A 22,260-nucleotide genomic window follows, 5' to 3' on the forward strand; every position below is an offset into this window, starting at 1 on the left:
AATTTTTTTTTTTAATGTTTTAATGTTGAAAGTAGCATCTATAAAATTGATCTAGCCAATCTGATTTGAAATACCTACCCCCTTGTCATTTTATCATAGATATGAATTTTTTTTTTTCTTCCTTCTGATAAATATCCTTTTTTTGTCAAGATTTCTTTTATAAAAAATAATAAAGAAAGACGAAAAATATGACTTTTTTAAATTATTGGAGAAAAAACATTGTACCTAAGCAAAGCTGTTAATAAAATTTTATTCGATTCGGTAATGTCATTTTAAACCATGGGGTGTACCATATTCCAATGTGGATATTGGTCTCAGCCACTCAAAGTGGAACTAAATTTATTTTGGGTTGGGTCAAGATAATCACAAATTTATTATGAATCTATAGTTCATTATGACTTATTGTTCATTTGCTATAACATTTGATTATTTTTTAATCACAAACCATTTGCATCTTTGAGTTGGCATATTATAATTTATTACCTTTTTTTTTTTTCCTTTCATTTCTATTTTTAAAATGTTTTGCTGATATGGTAGTACCACGTTGATTATAAGTAAATTACTCTCTTATCCCATTATCTAATAATTAATGCGGTACCAATACATAAACAAAATTGTTGATTATTTTCTATTACTTGATTAGGCAAGCCTTTGAGTTAAAACAAATAGAAGTTGTGTTATGAGAGATCTTGTAAATGGTTGGGTGGACAGTGATATGTAGCAAAACTAAAGGGGCTCGACAACGACCTCCAATCACGTAGTGGGGTTAACAACTCCACCAACTCCACTTGCATGGCCATGCATTGTCTTCGTCGTCTTTGATGTAGTAAGAACGTTTATTTAGGCACTAGCTTAATATACTTAGAGAAAAGTTGTGACTTCTTTATGATCACTTAAAGTTTTAATCACTTTATGAAGTTGATTAAACATAAGCGAAATGGGTTAACATATTCATTTATGCGTTTTGTGTTGGCTTATTTAACATCAATATAAATAATAAAAAAAAAAAAAAAAAAAAAACAACAAGACATTTTTACATAGTTCGGCAACCTGCCTATATCCATAAAACCACGTCTAGATGAAGCTAATCTATTATAGTAGATATTTATAGTTCGATTACAAAGTCAAAGTTAAACATCAATTGCAAAAAACACTCCCTATTATGACAACGCTTCAAATTTTATATTTTGATCGTACTTCGAACTACCAAGCTAGCTTCACTCCACAAGACCATCTGGTCACCCTTGAGCCCTTCTCAAGGTTCAACATCAAAGAGGCACTTAAGTTGTTAAAATATTTTTTTTAATTTATATTTTTTAAAGATGTATGCTTTTGAGTATAAGTATGATTTCCTTTTATTTATTTGAATATTTTAAATAATCTTCTTGGTTTCCTTAAACAGAAAACAAAATTAACAATTTGTTTATTGTAACGGGCATTAAAATAGGAGATCATAATTGACAATGTGAAACTATAAATATTTTTAATTTTATATAATAAAAGTTTAGTTAGAAATTAAAAGGTTTAAATTAGCATTAAATTTAATTGATTTTAAAAATAATCTAATTTGGACCACAATGACTGGCACTAATTACTTCTGTGCTGGCTCAAGGGCTAGGCAACGAAGGCCTTAGGCCTCCCCTAAAGTCAAGGCCTCATAAAAAAAAATACATGTGTTCACAAATTTTTTTATATTTAATCTATTTTCTTTCTTGAATTAAGAAAAAATGTAATGTACTTAATTTTTTTTAAATACGACCGACTTACTGTTTTTTTTTTTTTTCTTATTATATATTATTAATGGTCAAATTTCTTTATTTATGTTTTTCCTTTTATAATAAATACAGTATTATCACTTAAAGATTATTTTCAAATTAAATGTTAATTAAATTTTCTTTAAACTCTTTCTAAGAGTAGAATTGTGACTTTCATTCTCTTCTATGAAGATCAATAGAAGGAAAAAAAATCACATTTTCTTTTTCCTTTTTTTTTCTTCATAATATCCTTTAAATACTATAGTCATTCTCTAATACTAATATTAAAAATTTCATGACATCCATATATACTTAATAATTTTCATACATATACATATTAGTATCAAAGCCTAAAAATATTTTATATATAACAAACTTATATATATCTATTTGCCTATAGTTTTAATCAAATTTTATAGGATATTGTTTTCTTATAAATAATAAAGTCCCGGTACATATTGTTTTTTAATATTTTTTATTTTTGTATAAATGTTAAATGTTAAAGTGCGGCAATGTCATTTTCTTGCTCTATTATTTTCAAGGCACTATGTGAATCATTTTGATTTTAATTAGAATTAAATCAAGTGGTTAAATTTTCAATAAATTTTTTTCTTATGACTTAATGTTAAAAGTACTGTTTGTGAAATTGATCCAGTCAATCTGACTCAAAATACCTACCCCCTTGTCATTTTATCATAGTGCTTATAAAAAGTATGATATTTTTTTTCTTTCTAATAAATATCCTCATTCCGTCAAGATTTCTTTTATAAAAATAATAATACAGAAAGATGAAAAATTATGACTTTTTTAAATTATAGGAGAAAAAATATTGTACTAAGCAAAGTTGTTAATAAAATTACTTTTATGAAATTGATCTAACCAATTTGATTCGAAATAATTATGACTTTTTAAAATTATTGGAGAAAAAATATTGTACCTAAGCGAAGTTGTTAATAAAATTTTATTTTATTTGGTAACATAATTTTAAAGCATAGGGGGTATCATATTCCAATGTGGTTATTGGTCACGGACACTCAAAGTGGAAAGATTGTTGTAGCCTGTATGAGTGAAAATAAAAGAAGAGAAGATATTGATAATAGCCGAATATATCGATGGACTTCAATGAAGATAGCAATGACCTGATTCTTTTTATTTTTTAGTATTTATTAATAACTCCTTTTTTGTTATAGCTTTTTGCAGAATATATTTCATTGATGATTCAAATTTCAATCCCTAAACTGAAAACCCTAGATCAAAGAAATAAAAAAAAAATTCATACCAGTTGCAAATCGCTATTGTAGTGCAAATGGAGAATGGGAAATTGCAAATCGAATTAACAATCGGGATTGGATTGGAGTGGACGCACAAACTTTTCTCTGGTTTCCCAAATGCCCAAATCGCAAACAAAAAATTTAGTTTTTGTGTTACACGTAAAATTTCAAATACCCCCTCACAATTAAATGAAACTACAATGCACTACCGGTTCCTACCTAATACTCGCATTGTAGTTTCGATTCCGGTTCCCGATTCTTGTAGGGTGGAATCAGAGATTCTAGTTTTCTAGAAGAGGAACCGACCCTATGAGGGCCGGTTCTGAGTAGGAACCACAACCGGAAGCTTGGGTACCCACCGGTGTTGGTTTCGGCCAGTTATTTTTGCGCACACCTAAGCATTTAGGGGACTCTGAAGTCTAAATGTTAATTCATGTGTTGTGTTTGTTTGTGTTTGGGGAATGTTAAGCATTTGGGAGACTCTAAAGTCTGAATGTGAATTCAAGTGTTTGTTTATGTTGTTGTTAAGCATTTGGGAGACAGTTTGTTTTGATTGTGTTTGTTTAATGTTTTTTCATGTGATGTGTTGCACTGTTACTGGAGAATCAGTATGAGATTGCATTTGTTCATTGTTGAATGTTAATTAATGTGATACGTTACTGCACATCAAATTTTCTAGACTGTTGTTTGCAAACTGCAAATTACTGCAATTTTGCAAAGCAATGTTGTGGACTCCAGTTTGCAGTTTGCAAACTGCAATGTTCTGGACTGCAGTTTGTAAACTGCAAATTGCACATTAAATTTTTAAAATTGAAAATAATTAAAGTATTATTGATTTCGTTTATTACAGAATAAGTGTCTTGCTTGCCTTAAAAATACAAATTACTTACGAATACTTGTTTAACCAAAACAGAATAAAGTCATAAACTCTTACATTCATGGTAAAATGTTCCTTGAGACAGATTAGAGTTAATTAATGTCTGATTTGGTTTTTGCTTTTCTTCGTACTCTCCAAAGTTGTTGGGGAATATGATAGTGTGCAACATCAATTAAGGATGGATTAAAGACCTATTTGTTTATGAATTTGATATTGAATTTGTAATCAGTTGTAAACTTTGATCATGCGATTGTTATGGAAGCCTTTTACTGAATTTTGAAACAATTAAGGATGGATTTTTTTTCATCATGCGAATATCAGCATGATGATGTCAGCATGATAGCTACACTTTTGCAAAGCTTTGATTAGATGAGATTGATTAATTGTATTTATTCAATGATTATTATCCTCAACCTCCCCTAAGCTTCAGATTTAAATTAGTGACACCTTATAAGTTTAAAAGAGCATCTTTAACGTCACACCTCACATTTCAACATTTGCCCAAATCTTCTCTTTTCATCTTTTTTTTTTTTTTTTTTTTAAATGTTAAAAGTAACGTTTATAAACTTGATCTACCCAATCTGATTTGAAATACCTACCCCCTTGTCATTTAATCATAGATATGATTTTTTTTTTCTTCCCTTTAATAAATATCTTCATTCGTCAAGATTTCTTTTATAAAAAAATAATAAAGAAAGAAGATAATACAACATTTTGCATATATATTTTATTGAACTAAATCACAAATCCGATATTAAGGCTAAGTTAGAGGTGAGTATGTTTCAATAGTGTGCATATATCTTTAATTAAATATTCCAACAGGCTAGTTGTATTGACAATGTCCCAAAGTGTGAGTGGAAGACGAATAGGTTAGGAGATATGTCTTTTCTTCCAATGTTCCCACTTTGATGGCTACACTTTATGTATATATAAAGATAACATATAGACAATGGTACATACTGAACCGTACTCTTCAAATAAAACTAAGTACAATAATAAAACCAAAGAAAAAAAATGAAAGAAAATAATGCAATTGCATAAAATACAATAATGAAAGAAAGTGCATGAATTGTATGCCAGAATAAAGAAAGAGAAGAACTAAGGATTAAAGAAACAATAGTATAGCAAACAAGAAGCATCATAAATTTTTTTCTTTTTGATGCCTTGTGGCAATAAGTCTCACCAAGTAAAGCATGTGGCCAATTATAGTGGAGAGATGACTAATAATTAAACCATCGAGCATCCAAAAAACAAAAATTTCCAACACAAGCAAAACTAGCAAACAAAAAATTTAAAAAGTGATAAACAAACTCTTATATAAGAAGGAAACCCTAATCCAATAGACTTAAAAGAACAAATAATAAATTAATAAAATAACCTAGCTTAGTTTAAAGTCTGACATATGTTTTCAAGTACTGTTCCATTTAAAATTTCAAAACGTTGTGTGAACTGCGCTGGTTTAATAGATTTATGTAGTTACGGATGAAGTTAGGAATTTAGTTGTAATAAGGACAACCTTGAAAAATAGTGAAACCTTATTCTCTCTTATTAAAGAAAAGAAAACATATATAAAAATAAAAACTTAAATATTGATATATACTTAAGAATTTTTTTTTCTTATTAAAGAAAAGAAAACATGAAATTCTTCTTAAAAGACAAAAGGTGAAAATATGATAGAAAGAAAATATGTGGCAGTACCACACTGATTATATGGTAATCACTCACTTATTCCATTATCTTATAATTAATGTGATAGTAATACATAAACAACCACATTAGTTGGTCCTATATAACATTATTGATTATTTCTATTAAAACAAATAGAAATCGTGTTATGAGAGATCTTGTAAATGGTTGGGTGGACAGTGATATGTAGCAAAACTAAAGGGGCTCGACAACGACCTCCAATCACGCAGTAAGCATGTTTATTTAGCACTGCTTTAATGGATTTATGTAGTGGGCATCCTTTAATGAATATGATCGTTTTATCTTTTGAATGGAGCTTACTTAGAGAATAGGTGTGACTCCTTTATGATCATCACTCTTAATAAATTTATGCAGTACGTATTGTTTATTTGGCATTGATTTAATAGATTTATGTAGTGGGTACGTATGTTTATTTAGAACTTCATTTAGGGTGGGCTCTGAAATTGAAGGTTGCTAGCAGCAGTCTTCTGGGGTTGATAGTGATGTTGAGCTGTAGATTATAAAATGAAAATTTTAATATGAACACCTCACATGTTGTTGGGAAGTATTCAAATTACTAACTGTTTTTTACCCCAGACGAAGAATAGTACAGTTGATACTTTATTTTTAGTTGGTTAAACACTTTTTTTTTTTTTTTTAACTTCTGCTTAAATATTTGTTGTCAGGAAAGTAAATATTTGGTTTCTAGGCTTGGAGAAAGTCTTTTATGAATTTTGTCGGAATTATAACATGTCAATGAGAATATGAAATGCCCTCACTTTTTCAATGATATATTGTATGGCAATATGAAGTATAGAAGTATTTTTCTTAAAGTTGAGATAGACGAGTAGACTTTTCTCAAAATTCAAAAGAACAACATCCACATCTCTTGTTTGAGAAAAAAACTTAAGTGCAACTAATACACATACAATTAGCTAATGAGAACGCGTACAACGTCCTGAACGGTATTATGGCACATCTTCATTTACATATCATATATGCATCCATTGCACCAAATACTTTGTCCTCTTGACTGCCCTCTTCTCAAAATTCAAAAGAACAATTTTTTGAGAAAAAAAATTATATGCATAAAGATGCATCAACTAATAAGAAAACATGTACAACTATTATACCAATTACTTTGCCTTGTTGCACTCTTCTCAAAATTTAAAAGAACAACATTTTTATGTCCTGTTTGAGGAAAAACTTTTATACAACATCAGCATATACGATAATTGATAAGGACGCATATATGTCATGTAGTGCAAATAATATGACGTGTTTTTCGTTTACCTATTATATATACGCATGATTGTACCAAATATCTTGTCCTCTTGTTTCCCTCTTCTAGAATAATGGACAATTTGGTTACGATGAGTGGTCATGGTGTACTTGTTCCTTCCTATGAAATGGTTTTTCAAAGATAAGTCAGAAATAGTTTAAAGATTATTATTAAATATTTGCGATTCTAAATTCATAATATTTGGATGCAAACTTTCCAGTTGTAATCTATGAATCTTAAGGGAACCTAACCCTTAAAAATGCAAGTATAAAAGGCCACTCACTCATCCGTTTAGAAGAGAAGCCATTGCCAAGGGCAAGTGAAATCCCTTTGTAATTCTACGTAGGTGAAACATGAATAATCCGCCCAGTGGAAAAGCTACCTGAGCCAAACCATCCAAGCAGGAGCCAGACAAGATGAACAGCATGAGAATCAGCCCCCAACGATTCCTGGCAATGAAAACTCGCAGTCTGCTTCAACAAAGGGTATGCCAACTGAGACTCTGGGCCCGGGGGCTATTTTCCCACAGTAGGGACTATCCGGTAATCAGAACTCGCCGTCTGCTCCAACAAATTCCTCGAATAATAAATTTGAGACTCTGGTCCCGATCCCGGGGGCTATTTTCCTTAAAGTCTGAAATATGTTTCAAGGACGTTCCATTTAAAATTTCAAAAAGGTGAAAATATGATAGAAAGAAATTTAGCTTCTCTTTTCTTAATTTTTAGATACTTATAATAGAAAACAAAATCTTCCTCATGAAATCATCAGAAATAAAGATAAGTGTGTGTACATTATTGATTATTAAAACAATAGAAATCGCGTTATGAGAGTCTTGTAAATGGTTGGTGGACAGTGATATGTGCAAAACTAAAGGGTCTCGACAACGAATTCCAAACCGCCGTAAGTATGTTTATTTAGCACGCTTATTCAAATCTTGACTTAGTTATAGAAGACAAATCATCTATTTAGCATCGCTCTTAACAGGAAATGGGTTGTTGGGCGAGAACCAGTACAACTTTCTAACAAATGAAATTTTTGAATATGATCGTTTTATCTTTTGAATGGAGCTTTCTTAGAGAAAAGATGTGACTCCTTTATGATCACTCTTAATAAATTATGCAGTACGATTGTTTATTGGCATTGATTTAATAGATTTATGTAGTGGGTACGTATGTTTATTTAGCAACAGAGCTTGATCACATAATTGAGAAAGATAAAGATAAACGGGGTTCAAATAACCGTTATCTAGAACTCATTTAGGGTGGGACCAACGATTTTGTGGGCCCTGAAATTGAAGGTTGCTAGCAGCAGTCTTCTGGGGTTGATAGTATGTTGAGCTGCAGATTATAAAATGAAAATTTTAATATGAACGCCTACATGTAGTCGGGAAGTATTCAATTGCTCCTATTTGTTTTTACCCCGACGAAGAATAGTACAGTTGTACTTTATTTTTAGTTGGTTAAACACTTTTTTAATTTTTTTTAACTTCTGCTTAAATATTTGTGTTCAGGAAAGTAACTACTTAGTTTCTAGCTTGGAGAAAGCTTTCATGAATTTTGTTGGAATTATAAATGTCAATGAGATATGAAATGCCCTCACTTTGTCAATGATATATTTGTTAGAGTCTCATTCTATCAGGTATCAGAGCCCAGGTTTAGTTGAGTGAGTGTTTGACCAACAGGTGAGAAGTTAGAGCCAGCAACTACCTCCATCAATGGCATGACCCAACATATGGGCTTGACCGTGAGGGAGAGTGTTAGAGTCCCACACCGACTAGGCACGCTCAAGCTTACTGATTTATAAGAGGGAGTAATCATTCCATTCAATAAGACCTTATTGGGTGTAGAATCAAACTTACCTCAAATTCTATCAATATTGTATGGCAATATGAAGTATAGAAGTATTTTTTTTAAGTTGAGATAGACGAGTAGACTTTTCTCAAAATTCAAAGAACAACATCCACATCTCTTATTGAGAAAAAATCTTACGTGCAATGAATACATATACATTAGCTAATGAGAACGCGTAAAACGTCGTGAACGGTATTATGGCACGTCTTCATTTACATATCATATAGCATCCATTGCACCAAATACTTTGTCCTCTTACTGCCCTCTTCTCAAAATTCAAAGAACAATTTTTGAGAAAAAAAATTTCTATGCATAAAGATGCATCAACTAATGAGAAAACATGTATATTTATACCAATTACTTGTCTTGTTGCACTCTTCTCAAAATTTAAAAGAACAACATTTTTATGCCTGTTTGAGGAAAAACTTTCATACAATCTGTCATATACGACAATTGATAAGGACGCATTTATGTCATGTAGTGCAAATAATATGACGTGTTTTTCGTTTACCTATTTATATATAATTATATATATATATATGCATGATTGTACCAAAATTTTGTCCTCTTGTTTCCCTCTTCTAGAATAATGAACAATTGGTTATTCTAGAGGGGAACCTAACCCTTAAAAAGCAAGTATAAAAGGCCACTCACTCATCCGTTCAGAGGAGAAGCCATTGCCAAGGGCAAGTGAAATCCCTTTGTAATCTACAGGTGAAATATGAATAATCTGCCAGTGGACAGCTGCCGAAGCCAAAAACATCCGAGGCAGGGCCAGACGAGATGAACGGCATGAAAATCAGCCCCCAACGATTCTGGTAATCAGAACTCGCCGTCTGCTTCAACACCGGACGTAGGCGCCAGAGGAGGTGCAGGACATTTGGTGATCAGAACCCGTCCGCGACTATTATAGCTAGGACTCCGGGCCCGGGGGCTGTTTTCGCAGGGCAGGAACCATTTGGAGCGGGCGCCAGAGGAGGTGCAGGACATTTGTTGATCAGAACCGTTGCGACTATTATAGCTAGGACTCCGGGCCCGAGGGCGGTTTTTTTCGTAGGGCAGGAACCATCGGAGTAGGGCCAGAGGAGGTGGCAGGACCTCTGGTGATCAGAACCCGTCCGTGACTATTATAGCTAGGACTCAGGCCCGAGGGCGTTTTGCAGGGCAAGAAACCATCCGGAGCAGGCGCCAGAGGAGGTGCAAGACATCTTGGTGATCAGAAACTGTCCGAAATATTATAGCTAGGACTCGGGCCGGAGGTGTTTTCGCAGGGCAGGAACCATCTGGAGCAGGCGTCAGAGGAGGTGTAAGACATCTTGGTGATCAGAAAACCGTCTGCGAATATATAGCTAGGACTCCGAGCCCGAGGCCTGTTTTCGCAGGGCAGGAACACATCCGAAGCAGGCGCCAGAGGAGGTGCAGGACATCTTGGTGATCAGAACCCATCTGCAACTATTATAGCTAGGACTCGGGCCCAGGGGCTATTTTCACAGGGCAAGAACCATCCAGAGTAAGGGCTAGTGGAGGTGCAAGACAACGGTAATCAGAACCCGCGTCTGCTTAAAAAAAAATCCACAATAAATGTAAGAAATAGCGACTATTGGAGATTCAATAATGAGCATGCCTTCTCCTCAGGATATCTTTCCTCCAGGAAGAAGTAGTACCCTAGTGATCGTTGGGTTAGTGACCGAACACCATCAAGGTGCTGTTGTATGCGAATTACTATATTTTTAGTTGGTCATTTTTATTATTACTTGTGTAAGTCCGTGGGGATTTTTAATCCATTAGTCTTGTTCGAGGCCATGGATCCTCTTGGTTCATATATATATATATATATGAGAGAGAGAGAGAGAGAGAGAGAGAGAGAGAGAGAGAGAGAGAGAGAGAGAGAGCTCTACCACCTCTGGTTGAAGATGGCGCTTCACCAAGAAGCTATGGTTTCATTAGTGTTCGTTGTTGTTGATTATGTTAGCTGCAATGCATGTGTCCCAAAATTTTGCATTTTTTCAGTTATTGTTCTCTAAGCCATGGAGATGAAAAGTGTATGGCTCATCTATAAATATTTTCATAAAAATTACACCAAAAGACTCTCAAACTTCACGCTACACACACATACACAGTAGAAAGGTGGTTTAATTATATTTGATTTAAGCTGAGAGACATAAATTCTTGATCATGTATATTTGTATTCCAATGGATGTGAAAAAGAATTTAAGGTAGAAATTTGAAAATAGATATCCACAAACATATTGAGTGGTTTGTTTCTAACCTCATTCGATAAACCTCTGTTTGATAAGATAACAAGTATATGGAATAACAAGTGTTAGTGCATTTTTTTTATATATGGTACTTTAAAAAAAAAAAAAATGAATATGTATCAATGTTAAATGTTAAGATAAAAATAAAGAAAGACTTTTTTAAAATATAGGAAAGAATTTGTACCTAAGCAAAGTTTTCAATGATCTGATTTGATTTGATGCATCATTTTAAAGCAATGGTGTACTATATCAATGTGGTTATAGTTTCATATTATAATTTTTTAAGTTGTTTATTAATACAGCTTAATGAGACTAAGTTAGAGGTCTGATATGTTTCAATTAGGTCGAGGCAAAAGGAGAAATTGTAACATGCCGGCCTTTAACTAATTAAATATTCCAACCGGCGAGTTGTATTGACAAAATTCCTGAGCGTGAGGACGAGAAAGATAATATAACTAGGTTAGGCGAAATTTATTGCATTGTTCCCATGTGGATAGCTACATTTTCAAACCTTAATTAGATTATTGATTAATGGTAATATCCTCTACCCCCAGGCTTTGGATTAAAATTAATGACACCCCAAAAGTATAAAATAGATCTCACATATCTCTTCATATTTAAAAAAATTACACCACAAAAAAATTCTATGGAATTCAGTGGTCTAATAGATTATGTGTGGGCATGTTTAATTAGCTCTGTTAACTATATTTACATTGCGTAGGGACGGAATATAATTTTATTGTTAGGAGTGACCTTGCAACAATACTAAAACTTATATTCTCTATTAAAGATAGTAACCATAATTATAAAAATCTACACATGTAATTCTTCTAAAAATACAAAAGGTGAAAGTAGAAAGATATTAAGGGATGTATATAGCAAGTTCTAATTTGCTAGAAAACAAATCTTTCTCCAGGGTATCATAAAAATAAATATGAAAATTTAAGAGTTTAGAATTAAAATGTATATATTTTTAAGTTACTTGATTAAGCAAGCCTTAGAGTTAATACGAAATAAATAAAAATGTTTTTATGGGTGATCTTGTAAATGCTTGGGTGCACGTGATAGGCAGCAAAACCAAGGGGTTCAAAAAATTAATCCCCAATACGTAGTGGGATTAACAACTCCACCAAACTCCACTTCCATGCCATGCAGCAGTGGCTTCTGTTAAGAATATGGGTTATTTTGTTTTTGTTTATAAGGGTAGATCTGTTTTTCTTATTTCCTTTGTTTAGCCTATATATATCTTTGTATTTAGGTTAAATCATACTTTTTGTATTCATTGAATTGTGCAGTATCAATGAAACCCTAGCCTCTCTTTTTATTATTATTTTTGGATTGTTTAACATGGTACAAAGCAAATTTCATGGGACGCAGCTTAATCTCAAACATAGCTGCGCGGATCCAACTCCGCGGTGAGTTGGGTGGGGGTCTACAAGGGGCAGCGCGCAATCTGGTATTTCGTTGGTAGGGTTTCGTTCAGTTTCTGCAATCTGATATTTCGTTGGTATTCATTCAATTTCGGCAATCTGGTATTCGTTGGTATTCGTTCAATTTCGGCATCTGGTATTTCGTTTTCCTTCTTTGCATTTGGTTTTCTTGTTGTTTGAATATGGCATTGAAAGAGACGATTCGCTTCAGTCTGTAAGTGTCAGGTTAGATGACAAGATTATTCGTATTGGAGTTATGTGTGAGAAATTTTCTTAAGGGTAAAAAGATGTGGGATATGTTAGTGGAACTTCTGTGAAACTAAGAATACTGATGAGGGTTATGATGCTTTGATAGATGCCTGGGAAGCAAACAATGCAAAATATTACTTGGATTAACAATTCTGTTGGGCATTCCATAGGTACACAATTAGCGAAGTATGAGACAGCAAAGGAGGTTTGGGATCATCCACAAAGGTTATTTACTCAGTCAAATTTTGCAAAGCATTATCAATTGGAGAATGACATACGAGCTCTTCAGCAGAAGAATATGAGTGTGTCATGAGTTTTATTCTGCTATGACAGTCTTTGGGATCAATTGGCTCTTAAAGAATCTGCAGAATTAAAGGCATGTGGTACTATTGCTCATAGGGAGCAGCAACAGTTGGTACAATTTTTAACGGCACTTCGCAGTGATTTTGAAGGACTTAGAGGTTCAATTTGCATCGTTCTCCAATGCCTTCTGTTGACTCAGTTGTCAGTGAGTTATTGGCTAAAGAATACGTCTAAGTCTCATTCTAAAAAGGGAATCTTTCTGCTTCTACTTCTAATCGTTTTGTGTTAGCAGTACCTTCGAAGCCAGTCTTTAATAATCAGAATAAACTTACACAAGGGTTGCCTTCGACGAGTGCAGTTTGTAAGCACAAAGGTCATTGGAAGGCTCAGTGTCCTAAGTTAAGGCAACAAAATCAATCGCAGCAGCAATCTCAAGTTGGAAGCCTGGCAACCAGTCACAATCTAATGCTTATAGACCACCTCAGGGTTACAAACCACAAGTCTAATGCTGCAGCAATAGTTTTCATCAGGGCCTTTCATGATCCTAGTAATCTGGCAGCAATTTCAGAAGTTTCTCTCTTTACAGCACAAGCTATGTCTGCTCTTCTTCCGTAGGTCAGTTACCTCATAATTCTTCAGGGTGTCACATTCTGTATGGGTTTTGGATTCTGGTACTTCACATCATATGTCTCCAGATTCTTCATCTTTTGCTTCTGTGTCTCCTTTGTCTTCTATTCCTATCCTGACTGCTGATGGCATCATATGTCTTTAGTAGGTATTGGTTCTGTTGTCACACCTCACTTGTCTCTCTCTAATGTTGATATATTCAAAACTTACATTAAATCTTGCTTCTTGGTCAGTTATATGATTCAGGTAATTTAGTACCTTTTCCTCTTTTTGTAGTGCAGGATCTACAATCTCAGAAGCTAATTGGGACAGGCTGTAGGAAGGGGGAATATATTTTGGATGAGTTAAAAGTGTCAATTGCTGCTACACTAGTGCTGATGCTACCGCTACTAGTGTTGATTTGTCTTCTTTTCGTTTGAGTCCTTCTTCTTCTAGTTTTTATTATGGCATTCTCGTTTAGGTCATGCTTCATCTTTGTGTTAGGTCATGTTTCGTCTTCTTGTTGAGATTTGGCATCCACAGGGGCTTTAGGAATTTGCAAAATTGTGAATTCTCATTGTAGTGGATGTAAAATGGCAAAATTTTCAGCTTACCTTTAATGAAGTATTTCTGTTTCTTCTTCTCCATTGATTTGATTCATTTGATGTATGAGGACCTTCTCCTGTTGCCACAAAAGGAGGGTCTCGATATTATGTTTCTTTATTGATGATCATACTCGTTATTGTGGGTTTATTTAATGAAACATGTTCTGAATTTTTGAGATATATACAGCCTTTCGACTCTTGTCAAAACTCAAATATCTGCTATTATCAAATGTTTTAGGTGTGGATTTGGGTGGGGAATACACTTCTAATAAATTTTGTGAGTTGCTTGCATTAGATGGAACTGTTCACAAACCTCAGTACAGATACTCTTGAGCAAAATGGTGTTGCTGAAAGAAAACATAGGACATTGTGAAACTGCTCGGTCTCTTTATTGTCTGCCTCTGTTCCTAGTGTGTTTGGGGTGAAGCTGTTCTTACTGCTGTAGGTTTGATTAATACAATTCCATCTTCTCATATTTCAGGTTTTTCTCCTTTCAAAAAGTTGTATGGGTATGCCTGATTATTCTTCCTTTAAAGTTTTTTGTTGTACTTATTTAGTTCTCGTCCTCATGTAGAACGCAGCAAGTTGTCCTCTCGACTGCTATTTGTGTCTTTCTTGGTTATGGTGAAGGTAAAAAGGGTATCGTGTTTTGATCCAAACTCAGAAACTTTATGTGTCTCGTCATGTTGTTTCCGAGCATATACCTCTTTTTCTATTCCATCCACTACTCCTACCTTGATAGATCTGATCTAATGTTATAGATCCTTTTTAAGGATTCTGATAGTTTTTCATCTTAGGTTCAGTAACTGATCATTCTGTAGGTACTGACATTTACTCTCTAGCAAACCTGAAACTCCCTCTTCTCCTATGGTCACTCAAGCTTCGTCTGAGATTGTGGATTACCTCTACGTCAATCCATACGCACTCGTAAGTCACAAAGTTACTAGATTTTGATATTCTTGTTATTCTTCATCTTTGCTTTTTTTAGCTTCTATTCATTGTCTTCTGAGCCTCTTCCTATAAAGAGGCAATCTTGATCCTTTTTGGCAGCAGCTATGGATGAGGAACTTTCTGCTTTGCATAAGTAGGTATATGGGATTTGGTTCCTCTACCTCCTGGTAAGACTGTTGTTGGTTGTCGTTAGGTGGTTAAGATCAAGACTAATTCAATGGATTATTGAGCGATACAGCTAGGTTGGTTGCAAAAGGGTACTTCTAACAGTATGGTATGGATTATGAGGAGACATTTGCTCTGTTGCAAAAATGACTACTATTCGTACTCTTATTGCAGTAGCTTCGGTTCGTCGGTGGCATATCTCTCAACTTGATGTTAAAAACGCCTTCTTGAATGGAGATCTTCAAGAGAAGTTTATATGCGCCCTCCTGGTGTTTCACATGATTCTGGGTATGTTTGCAAGCTGAAGAAAGCGTTATATGGTCTTAAACAAGCACCTCGTGTTGGTTTGAGAAATTTTCTATTGTGATCTCTTCCCTTGGGTTTGCTTCTAGTAGTCATGATTCGCTCTTTTGTTAAGTGCACTGATGCAGGTCGTATCATTATGTCTTATATGTTGTAACATGTTATTACTGGTGATGATATTGATGGTATTTCAGTTTTGAAGACAGAGTTAGCTCAACAGTTTGAAATGAAGGATTTGGGTTCTCTACAATATTTCTTGGGTATTGAGGTAGCCTACTCACCTAGAGGTTATCTTCTCTCTCAGTCAAAATATGTTGCAGATATTCTTGAGCGGGCTAGACTTACTGATAATAAGACTGTTGATAATCCAATTGAGGTTAATGCAAAGTATTCTTCTTCTGATGGTTTACCTTTGTTAGATCCTATTTATACCGTACTGTTGTTGGGAGTTTGGATATCTCACTATTACTCGTCTCTAGATATTGCATATGCTGTTCATGGGTTAGTCAGTTTGTTGCTTCCTACTACAGTTCATTGGGCAGCTGTTCTTCGTATTTTGCAGTATCTTCGAGACCGTCTTTCAGAGTCTTTTACTTCCATCCACTCTTCCTGGAGCTGCGTGCATACTCTGATGCTGATCATGGCAGTGATCCTACGGATGCAAGTCTGTATGGTTTCTGTATCTTTTTGGTTGATTCTCTTATTTGGAAGAGCAAGAAACAATCCATGTTTCAATCTTCAACGAAGCAGATATCGTGCTATGGCATCTAATACCAAAAAGATTGTTGGTTACGTTGGTTACTTGCAGAGATGGGCGTTTTTTTTCTCATCCCACTCCCATGTATTGTGACAACCAGAGTTCTATTCAGATTGCTCACAACTCGGTTTTTCAGAACGAACTAAGCATATTGAGATCGATTGTCATCTACCGTCATCATCTCAAGCATGGCACCATTACCTTGCCTTGTTTTCTTCTTGCAGATTGCAGATTTCTTTACCAAGTCGATTCTATTTCCCATTTTCGTTTCTAGTTAGCAAACTCTCGATGCTTGTAGCCGCCGCATCGTGAGTTTGAGGGGAGTGTTAAGAAATTGGGTTATTTGTTTTATTGTTTATAAGGGTAGATCTGTCTTTTCTTATTCTTTTGTTTAGCCTATATAATCTTTGTATTTAGTGTAAATCATACTTTTTGTATTCAATTAAATTGTGCAGTATCAATGAAACCTAGCCTCCTCTTTTTATTATTATTCTTTGGATTGTTTAACAGCTTCGTCAATCTAATGTAGCCAATTTGATAGAAATAGCTATGCTGTTCATTTTATCATAGACATGATTTTTTTCTTCCTTATATCCTTGTTCCGTTAAGATTTCTTTTATAAATTAAAAATAAACAAAGATGAAAAATTTGACTTTTTTAAATATAGGAGAAAAAACATTGTACCTAAGCAAAGTTGTTAATGCAATTTTATTTGATTTGATAACATCATTTTAAAGCACGGGGTGTACCATATTCCAATGTGGTTATTGGTCACGACCACTCAAAATGGAACTAAATATTTTAGGTTGGATCAAATAATACAACATTGTGCATATATATTTTAAAGCATGGGGTAACACCAACTTCACTTGCATGGTCATGCAGCTTAGTCGTAGTAAACATTTAATAGATTTTGTAGTGGACATGTTTATTTAGATCTTTATATCTATCTTTATTCCAATTTTTTTTTTTTTTTTCCCTCTACTTTAGGATCGCATTTAACAGGAAATGGGCGGTTGAGTAGAAAATAGTGCAACTCTCAAACCCTAAACAAACTTTTTTTATTACTTTAATTCTATATCGTATTCTATTTCCATAATACAAAGTTTCTCTTAAAATTATTATTGATTTAAATAATTATTCATTAACAGTTATCATTCATCCATCATAAATTTATAATATTTAGACTAGCTCTTTGCCTTCGTCACTCATTACAAGACACATTGACTAGGACACTTATTTTTAAAGGCATTATGGAATCATTTGTGTTTTATTAGAATCAAATAAGTGGTACATTTTCATTTTTTTTTAAGTTTTAATGGAAAGTATGATCATAAAAATTGATCGCAATCTGATTGAAATACCTACCCCCTTGTCATTTTATCATGATATGAATTTTTTTTTTTCCTTCCTGATAAATATCCTTTTTTGTCAAGATTTCTTTATAAAAAAATAAAGAAAGACGAAAAATATGACTTTTTAAATTATTGGAGAAAAAACATTGTACCTAAGCAAAGCTGTTAATAAAATTTATTCGATTCGGTAATGTATTTTAAACCATGGGGTGTACCATATTCCAATGTGGATATGTGTCTCAGCCACTCAAAGTGGAACTAAATTATTTTGGGTTGGGTCAAGATAATCACAATTTATTATGACTATAGTTCATTATGACTTATTGTTCATTGCTATAACATTTGATTATTTTTTAATCACCACCATTTGCATCTTTGAGTTGGCATATTTAAATTTATTACCTTTTTTTTTTCCTTTCATTTCTATTTTTAAAATGTTTTGCTGATATGGTAGTACCACGTTGATTATAAGTAAATTACTCTCTATCCCTATCTAAAATTAATGCGGTACCAATACATAAACAAAATTGTTGATATTTTCTATTACTTGATTAGGCAAGCCTTGATAAAACAAATAGAAGTTGTGTTATGAGGATCTTGTAAATGGTTGGGTGGACGTGATATGTAGCAAAACTAAAGGGCTCGACAACGACCTCCAATCACGTAGTGGGGTTAACAACTCCACCAACTCCACTTGCATGGCCATGCATGTCTTCGTCGTCTTTGATGTAGTAAGAACGTTATTTAGGCACTAGCTTAATATACTTAGAGAAAAGTTGTGACTCTTTATGATCACTTAAAGTTTAACACTTTATGAAGTTGATTAACATAAGCGAAATGGGTTAACATATCATTTATGGTTTTGTGTGGCTTATTTAACACAATATAAATAGTGCATCCAAGACAAAAAAAAAAAAAAAAAAAAAAAAAACACAAGAACATTACATAGTTCGGCAACCTGCCTATATCCATAAAACCAAGTCTAGATGAAGCTAATTATTATAGTAGATATTTATAGTGATTACAAAGTCAAAGTTAAACATCAATTGCAAAAAAACTCCCTATTATGACAAAGCCTTCAATTTTATATTTTGATGTACTTCGAACTACCAAGCTAGCTCACTCCACAAGACCATCTGGTCACCCTTGAGCCCTTCTCAAGGTTCAACATCAAAGAGGCACTTAAGTTGTTAATATTTTTTTAATTTATATTTTTTAAGAATGTAGCTTTTGAGTATAAGTATGATTTCCTTTTATTTATTTGAATATTTTAAATAATCTCTTGGTTTCCTTAACAGAAAACAAATTAACAATTTGTATTGTAACGGGCATTAAAATAGGAGATCATAATTGACAAGTGAAACTATAATATTTTTAATTTTATATAATAAAAGTTTAGTTAGAAATTAAAAGGTTTAAATTAGCATTAAATTTAATTGATTTTAAAAATAATCTAATTTGGACCACAATGACTGGCACAATTACTTCTGTGTGGCTCAAGGGCTAGGCAACGAAGGCCTTAGGCCTCCCCTAAAGTCAAGGCCTCATAAAAAAAATACATGTGTTCACAAATTTTATATTTACTATTTTCTTTCTTGAATTAAGAAAAAATGTAATGTACTTAATTTTTTAAATACGACCGACTACTGTTTTTTTTTTTTCTTATATTATATATAATGGTCAAATTCTTATTTATGTTTTCCTTTATAATAAATACAGTATATCATTAAAGTATTTTCAAATTAAATGTTAATTAAATTTTCTTAAACTCTTTCTAAGAGTAGAATTGTGACTTTCATTCTCTTCTATGAAGATCAATAGAAGGAAAAAAAATCACATTTTCTTTTTCCTTTTTTTTTCTTCATAATATCCTTAAATACTATAGTCATTCTAATACTATATTAAAATTTCATGACATCCTAATTACTTAATAATTTCATACATATACATATTAGTATCAAAGCCTAAAAAATTTTATATATAACAAACTTATATATCTATTTGCCTATAGTTTTAATCAAATTTAAGGATATTGTTTTCTTATAAATAATAAAGTCCCGGTACATATTGTTTTTTAATATTTTTATTTTGTTAAATGTTAAATGTTAAAGTGCGGCAATGTCATTTTCTTGCTCTATTATTTTCAAGGCACTATGTGAATCATTTGATTTTAATTAGAATTAAATCAAGTGGTTAAATTTTCAATAATTTTTTCTTATGACTTAATGTTAAAAGTACTGTTTGTGAAATGATCCAGTCAATCTGACTCAAAATACCTACCCCCTTGTCATTATCATAGTGCTTATAAAAAGTATGATATTTTTTCTTTCTAATAAATATCCTCATTCCGTCAAGATTTCTTTTATAAAAATAATAATACAGAAGATGAAAAAATTATGATTTTTTAAATTATAGGAGAAAAAATATTGTACTAAGCAAGTTGTTAATAAAATTACTTTTATGAAATGATCTAACCAATGATTCGAAATAATTATGACTTTTTAAAATTATTGGAGAAAAAATATTACCAAGCGAAGTTGTTAATAAAATTTTATTTTATTGGTAACATAATTTTAAAGCATAGGGGGTATCATATTCCAATGTGGTTATGGCACGGACACTCAAAGTGGAAGATTGTTGTAGCCTGTATGAGTGAAAATAAAAGAGAGAAGAATTGATAATAGCGAATATATCGATGGACTTCAATGAAGATAGCAATGACCTGATTCTTTTTATTTTTAGTATTATTTAATAACTCCTTTTTGTTTATGCTTTTTGCAGAATATATTTCATTGATGATTAAATTTCAATCCCTAACTGAAAACTAGATCAAAGAATAAAAAAAAATTCATACCAGTTGCAAAAGCGTATTGTAGTGCAAATGGAGAATGGGAAATTGCAAAAAGAATTAACAATCGGGAGGATTGGAGTGGACGCACAACTTTTCTCTGGTTTCCCAAATGCCCAAATCGCAAACAAAAAATTTAGTTTTTGTGTTACACGTAAAATTTCAAAACCCCCTCACATTAAATGAAACTACAATGCACTACCGGTTCTACCTAATACTCGATGTAGTTCGATTCGGTTCCCGATTCTTGTAGGGTGGAATCAGAGATTCTAGTTTCTAGAAGAGGAACCGACCCTATGAGGGCCGGTTCTGAGTAGGAACCACAACCGGAAGCTTGGGTACCCACCGGTGTTGGTTTCGGCCAGTTATTTTTGCGCACACCTAAGCCTTAGGGGACTCTGAAGTCTAAATGTTAATTCATGTGTTGTGTTTGTTGTGTTTGGGGAATGTTAAGCATTTGGGAGACTCTAAAGTTGAATGTGAATTCAAGTGTTGTTATGTTGTTGTTTTAGCATTTGGGAGACAGTTGTTTTGATTGTGTTTGTTTAATGTTTTTCATGTGATGTGTTGCACTGTTACTGGAGAATCAGTATGAGATTGCATTTGTCATGTTGATGTTAATTAATGTGATACTACTGCACATCAAATTCTAGACTGTTGTTTGCAAAATGCAAATTACTGCAATTTTGCAAAGCAATGTTGTGGACTCCAGTTGCAGTTTGCAAACTGCAATGGTCTGGACTGCAGTTTGTAAACTGCAAATTGCACATTAAATTTTTAAAATGAAAATAATTAAAGTATATGATTTCGTTTATTACAGAATAACTGTCTTGCTTGCCTTAAAATACAAAACTTACGAATACTGTTTAACCAAAACAGAATAAAGTCTATAACCTCTACATTCATGGTAAAATGTTCCTTGAGACAGATTAGAGTGTTATATGATTGATTGGTTTTGCTTTTCTTCGTACTCTCCAAAGTTGTGGGGAAATGATAGTGTGCAACATCAATTAAGGATGGATTAAAGACCTATTTGTTTATGAATTTGATATGAATTTGTAATCAGTTGTAAACTTTGATCATGCGATTGTTATGGAAGCCTTTTACTGAATTTTGAAAAAATTAAGGAGGATTTTTTCATCATGCGAATATCAGCATGATGAGTCAGCATGATAGCTACACTTTTGCAAAGCTTTGATTAGATGAGATTGATTAATTGTATTTATTCAAGATTATTATCTCAACCTCCTAAGCTTCAGATTTAAATTAGTGACACCTTATAAGTTTAAAGAGCATCTTTAACGTCACACCTTACATTTCAACATTTGCCCAAATCTTCTCTTTCATCTTTTTTTTTTTTTTTTTAAATGTTAAAAGTAACGTTTATAAACTTGATCTACCCAATCTGATTTGAAATACCCACCCTTGTCATTTAATCATAGATATGATTTTTTTTTCTTCTTTAATAAATCTTTCATTCGTCAAGATTTCTTTATAAAAAAATAATAAAGAAAGAAGATAATACAACATTTTGCATAATATTTTATGAACTAAATCACAAATCCGATATTAAGGTAAGTTAGAGGTGAGTAGTTTCAATAGTGTGCATATATCTTAATTAAATATTCCAACAGGCTAGTTGTATTGACAATGTCCAAAGTGTGAGTGGAAGACGAATAGGTTAGGGAGATGTCTTTCTTCCAATGTCCC

The 22,260-nt window shown here is 32.9% G+C and overlaps 1 protein-coding gene across 1 annotated transcript; it reads left to right on the forward strand.

Moving 5' to 3' along the window:
* Window positions 1-15,433: 15,433 nt before the first annotated feature.
* Window positions 15,434-16,440, forward strand: LOC116120781. The gene is made up of 2 exons (XM_031406751.1): window positions 15,434-15,575; window positions 15,785-16,440. Exons 1-2 carry the CDS (start codon window positions 15,434-15,436, stop codon window positions 16,438-16,440), a joined length of 798 nt encoding a protein of 265 aa, XP_031262611.1.
* The last annotated feature ends 5,820 nt before the right edge of the window (window positions 16,441-22,260 follow it).

The sequence above is a fragment of the Pistacia vera genome, unplaced genomic scaffold (genome assembly GCF_008641045.1).
Source record: "Pistacia vera cultivar Batoury unplaced genomic scaffold, PisVer_v2 Contig945, whole genome shotgun sequence".
Lineage (NCBI taxonomy): Eukaryota > Viridiplantae > Streptophyta > Magnoliopsida > Sapindales > Anacardiaceae > Pistacia > Pistacia vera.

What these genes read in the sequence shown, in the direction of transcription:
- LOC116120781 (XM_031406751.1), top strand. Translation starts at nt 15,434, where the DNA reads ATGACTACTATTCGTACTCTTATTGCAGTAGCTTCGGTTCGTCGGTGG. An exon ending in GGTGTTTCACATGATTCTGG is followed by an intron (nt 15,576 to 15,784) that starts GTATGTTTGCAA and finishes ATGGTATTTCAG; the next exon opens with TTTTGAAGACAGAGTTAGCT.